Raw genomic sequence first — 5,969 nt, 5'->3', positions numbered from 1 at the left:
ACTTAAATACTGGAATACCGAATGATATCAATAAAGCAGGAGGTCTTCCTAGTGTATTAAAAATATTCGTTGGAGCAAAAGTGATGTTAAGGTCGAATATTGACGTGTCAAAAGGTTTAGTAAATGGTAATAATCGGCTCAGATGGTGAACATGTAATTGAGCCAATATCGATACAATTTCCAGAAAAATACGGCTGTGGAATCACTGAAGGGCGAATGTTGCCAATAATACTGAGCAGGGCGTCGACCGTTCATAAGATGCAAGGTTGYACAGTAGATCATGCAGTAATTTATTTGGGCTCTCGACTATTTGCTGCTGGACAAGCTTATGTAGCACTTAATCGTTGTAGATCTTTGGACGGTATTCAAATTGAAGAACTAGACTGTTCAAAGTTCTACTCCATCCATCACATTGAATATGTAAAAAATTTGCTGCGTTTAGTTGCAGAGTGATGTCCATACTCATCTCGTCATAAATTTTATCCACATATATGCTGGAAATCGCTTTTCTAGTTGGAGTCTTGAAATGTGGATTAAGGTCCTTAAAAAAGTCCTTGCACAATAGGTGCTATACCATTTCCAAAGGAGCGCCGGTTACAAATATAGCCTTAGCTAAGTTGTATTGTGCTAAATTCGAAAGAAGATGCTTTTTTAAATCAGATGAAGGCGGAGAATAACTGTCTGTCAGTATCTTGGTTTTTGCCACTTTGGATGCAAGCATGTCTTGAACTCGTTGTTTTATTAATAATGGACTCTTGATGCACGTTATCAAATGTTTTGCCATTTTATTTACATTCGCAAATTTGTACCGCTGTTCGCAATGTGAGCATGAAACTTCATTGATACTATCGCTTCTATGAAAATGTTTCCAAATAGTTTAATTTTTCGGTCTTCCCATCATTTAAAATAAAATAATTAACACGCGCACTTTATTTCACTTACTAATCGCTGGGAACAAATATTTAAGATGAAAACATTTCTTTTTATGCACTTGATTCAGGTTGTTGTTGCCGTCGCTCCCACTCATTAAATTCACATAAGCACGCTGATTAGCGGTTCGATTAAGAATTGTTGTTATTTATGTTCATAGTAAATTTGAAAATGTTCTCATTTCTGTTATTTTACGTAAAAACCAGTATATCTTTTTCAAATGAGTATTTACACGAAATTAGATAAATACCCGGGTATGAAAATGGATATAAATGGGTAAATACCCAGGTCTAAACCCATCTCTATTTGTGACATATTTTTCTTATATCGAGCATTCCACGCAATTTTCACAATAATGCAGGAGGTTTTCCTACAGTATTATTGTTAGTTCATACAAATAATTATTTTTCACTTTTTAGTTTGATATGCTTTCAAAGCGTGCTTTTTAGTTTTTTTTAAACTATATTTATTTCATATATGTAGTCTTTTCATTCCAGTTACTTATTATTTATTTTACAAATCATAAACACTCATTCCAAATAATTTGTTTTTTACATATACACATGTTTTAAATTTGTAGGCAAACCTTTCCGATCCTGATCCTACGCCTTTGGAACTTTACAATATTTTATTAGAAGAGCTAAGGCACGAAGAAAAAGTCAGGAAGCAATTTGATAAACTTATTGAAGAAGTCAGTGGAATATTTGATATTCGTAAACAAGAAATAAAACATCCCCTTCTGAAATTCAGTATATTTGATCCTTTGCGTAACGCATCAGCCAAAGAATTACGGATAAAAGAGGTTCGTATTTTTGCAGAATCCATAACATGTATTTAAGTTTTAATCACCTAAATTTATCGAAGTAGATATGGGGTTAGAACGGGTGATTGAAGTACAGATACTTTTTTCAATAACCTTTTTTAACAGATCTCGCGTGAGTCGTGTCTTCCTATTTCAGTATTGTTTGACATTTCATTGAACATAATTAGCTTACTGAACGCACTCTTCGCAAACACTATCACCCGTCTTGAGACCCAGCATTCATTCTTCTTCCTCTTAATTGGCCTAGACACCGCTTACGCGATTATAGCCGAGTTAACAACAGCGCGCCAGCCGTTTCTTCTTTTCGCTACGTGGCGCCAATTGGATATTTCAAGCGTAGCCAGGTAATTCTCTACCTGGTCCTTAAAACTGAGTGGAGGTCTTCCTCTTCCTCTGCTTCCCCCGGCGGGTACTGCGTCGAATATTTTCAGAGCTGGAGTGTTTTCGTCCATTCGGACAACATGACCTAGCCAGCCGAGCCGCTGTCTTTTAATTTGCTGAACTATGTCAACGTCGTCATATATCTCATACAGTTTATCGTTCCATCGAATGCAATATTCACCGTGGCCAACGCGCAAAGGACCATAAATCTTTCGCAGAACTTTTCTCTTGAAAACTCGCAACGTTGACTTTCATCAGTTGTTGTCATCGGCCAAGCCTCTGCACAGCATAGCCGGACTTGAATTATGAGTGACTTATAGAGTTTGGGTTTTGTTTGTCGAGGGAGGAAATTGCTCCTCAATTGCCWACTCAGTCCGAAGTAGCACATGTTGGCAAGAGCTATCCTGCGTTGGATTTCCAGGCTGAAATTGTTGTTGGTATTTACTTCAAAGTTATGACTGTCAACAGTGACGTGAGAGCCTAATCGCGAGTGCGACGACTGTTTGTTTGATGTGTTTGATGACAGGAGATATTTCGTCTTGCCAGACTCATTTGTTTTGCTTCCTTGTTCAGTCTGGAGAAAACAGAACTAACGGTGCGGCGGGTGTTGAGACCCATGATATTGATATCATCGGCATACGCCAGCAGCTGTATACTCTTATGGAAGATTGTACCTTCTCTATTGAGTTCTGTAGCTCTAATTATTTTCTCCAGAAGCATTTTTAAGAAGTCGTACGATAGGAAGTCGCCTTGTCTGAAACCTCGTCTGGTATCGAACGGCTCGGAGAGGTCCTTCCCGATTCTGACGGAGCTTTTGGTGTTGTTCAACGTCAGTTTACACAGCCGTATAACTTTTGCAGGGATACCAAATTTAGACGTCGCGGCATAAAGGCAGCTCCTTTTCGTGCTGTCGAAAGCAGCTTTGTAATCGACGAAGGGGTGGTGAGTGTCGATTCTCCTTTCACGGGTCTTTTCCAAGATTTGTCGCATGGTGAATATTTCCAGGTCTGAAGCCACACTGATAAGGTCAAATCAGTTTGTTGATGGTGCGCTTTAATATCTCACACAATACGCTCGATAGAACCTTTTATGCAATGTTGAGGAGGCTTATCCCACGCTAGTTGGCGCAGATTGTGGGGTCTCCTTTTTTGAGGATTGGCATAGCACACTTAAATTCCAATCGTAGGACATGCTTTCGTCCGGTCATATTTTACAAAGAAGCTGATGCATACTCCTTATCAGTTCTTCGCCGCCGTGTTTGAATAGCTCGGCCGGCAMTCTATCGGCCCCCGCCGCTTTGTTGTTCTTCAGGCGTATACTTGCTATTTGAACTTCTTCCTGGTCGGGCAATGGAACGTCTGCTCCATCGTCATCGATTGGGGAATCGAGTTCGCCTTTTCCTGGCGTTGGGCGTTCACTTCATTCATTCAGCAGGCTGGAGAAGCGTTCCGTCCATAATTTAAGTATACTCTGGGCATCGGTGACTAGATCACCTTTGGAGGTTCTACAAGGGTATGCTCCGGTCTTGAAACCTTCTTTATGCCGCCGCAGTTTTTCGTAGAAGTTTCGAGCATTACCCCTGTCGGCCAGCTTATCAAGCTCTTCGTACTCACGCATTTCGCCCTGGAGTCTAGTACTACTGATAACCATATTTTGGGATCCGGCGAAGTCGATAAGCCTCAACCCATTTTGGGATGTTTCCTCGTGGAGGCTGAATTTACCGACCGTAGTGCCAAAAATACCTTCTTTGCCCACCCTGGCGTTAAAGTCGCCAAGCACGATTGTGACATCGTCGCGGGGGCAGCTCTCATAAGTGCTTTCCAAGCACTCATAAAAGGCATCTTTGGTCTCATCGTCCGTCTTTTCCGTCGGGTGTGGACGCAAATCAGCGATATGTTGAAGAACCTCGGTTTGCTGTGGATTGCGCCTAGACGTTTATTCACCGGGGTGAATGATAGTACTCGGCGAAGGAATCTCTCTCCCATCACGAGTCTCACACCAAACTTGCGCTTCTTTTTATAGCCACTGCAGTAAATGCCACAAGAACCTACTCTTCTCTGTCCTTCTCCCGTCTATCGCATTTCGTGGACGGCGGTGACGTCAGCCTTTATTTTCATGAGGATATCAACTAGCTTAGCAGCGGCACCTTCCCAATTAAGGGCCGGATATTCCAGGTGCATGCCCTCAAATCATAGTCCTTAATTCGTTTGACATGGCCGTCATCAAAAGGCGGATCACTCATCCGAGGCTTGTTGTTTCCTTTCATTGGGGTTGTTTTTTTTACGTGTTGGGTCCCAAACCCAGCACACAACCCTATGTAGAGGATTTTTCGTCTTCTCACTTTAGCTCGCCTTCAGACGGATGTTCTTAGGCTACCCAGAGGCTACTTTGTCAAAGACCGRAAGTCGTGAGCTGCCTGAGTCATTGTAAAAGAATCGTTTCTGGCCACTCCCAAGTGATAGGTGTTCGGAGAACTTTCCTTACTTGGGTGAGCCATGCTCATATTGTCGGTGAGTGTAAATTTCGTCGTTAGTTTTACGCATTAAATATTTTCAGTATACTCACTTTTTTATTGCCAATACAAAAGGTTTTTTGAGAAAATTTCAGTTGACAGATCTTGAAACATATGAATGCGTATGCTTACTAACAGTTGTTCTTTCCTCAGAGAAACTTTCCTCACTTGCGTGAACTTCTACATATGACTACTCCATCCTCCACAGCATTYATACCTTCCTTTTTATAATAAAATGGGAAAATAGATCTGAGACAACGCTGAGGAATATTGAAGTTAATTTTTCCTAATAAATAGGGATAGTCAATACTTCNGAGAATTAAAATCGAAAATGTATGAAGTCGGAAGATAACTCCGCTCACTGTCCATATAACGGTACAGTTCAAAACTACTAAATGCGCAAAAAATCAATCAACAGTAACATAAAATTTTACCTACGAAATGGTATGGGCGGACTTTATGAGAGCCGGTGTTATGATTGGAATTTTGAGCACTGTGATCACTATTCGGTTCGATACTGTCTTTTGTCTTTAAAATAGATGGCAAAATATAACACAGCGATGGAGAACAGCAAAGTTGTAATTACTCGAACGCAGTTTAAAAATCTTTACACACTTTAAACAAGACGTAAAAAATRGGTATATTAACGTGCAAGTCTTTTTCTTAAAAGACGCTGAAAATTTGTTTTCCATGTTTGACATTTTTTTTACAAGACYCAAAAACTTCGGTTACCCCATTTGCGTCCCAGAACTGTCAGTAATGAGCTCAATTCCTAATGTGTGCTTACTGAGCACAGTCGAAGGTACTAAGCTCTGGATTTATAAACTAAATATAATTTTAAACTCGAATAACGGAAAAAAAAATTCATTGATATAATTATCGTTGTCTTCAATGCAACAGGATATGTGGGGACAGCGAAGACTGGCAAACCTCTCTAAAGCAAAAAAACGTATGAGCATTGATTCTCCAAAAGTAACTAAAAACCAACAAAGAATGAAGGGGCAAACAATTCAAACTGATTTTATGTACTAAATTTGGGCTTAACATTAACTACAACCGGTTCTCACAAACCAACACCAACCAATTATCGTACCTCAAGTGAGTGATATTAATAGAATGTTCAAAAGCTTTTCAATTATAATTGGTAGTGAAAACTTCCCTACAAGTCTGGCAGAGACGAACAAGTGAGAGTAATAACTTCAAACAGTGACTGCTACAGAAAACTTGTGAGCTATAACRATACATTCTTCACCGCTCATTWACTCATTTACCTTATTAGGATTGTTAGGCTCCAACAAAGATTCAGTTACTTCCTTATTTGAT

The 5,969-nt window shown here is 40.0% G+C and overlaps 1 protein-coding gene across 1 annotated transcript in view; it reads left to right on the top strand.

Annotated features, from left to right (window-relative positions):
• The window catches only part of LOC108975969 (coiled-coil domain-containing protein lobo-like), a 59,936-nt gene that overhangs the window by 3,209 nt on the left and 50,758 nt on the right, over positions 1-5,969 (top strand). The window contains exon 3 of the mRNA XM_018944833.1: positions 1,511-1,732. Within this exon, the coding sequence (XP_018800378.1) occupies positions 1,511-1,732 (222 nt within the window). The remainder of the gene's footprint in view (positions 1-1,510; positions 1,733-5,969) is intronic.

The sequence above is a fragment of the Bactrocera latifrons genome, unplaced genomic scaffold, assembly GCF_001853355.1.
Source record: "Bactrocera latifrons isolate USDA-ARS-PBARC rearing strain unplaced genomic scaffold, ASM185335v1 scaffold_704, whole genome shotgun sequence".
Classification (NCBI taxonomy): Eukaryota; Metazoa; Arthropoda; class Insecta; order Diptera; family Tephritidae; genus Bactrocera; species Bactrocera latifrons.
Note: the sequence above shows the minus strand (reverse complement) of the source record. Positions and strands in the feature narration are given on the sequence as shown.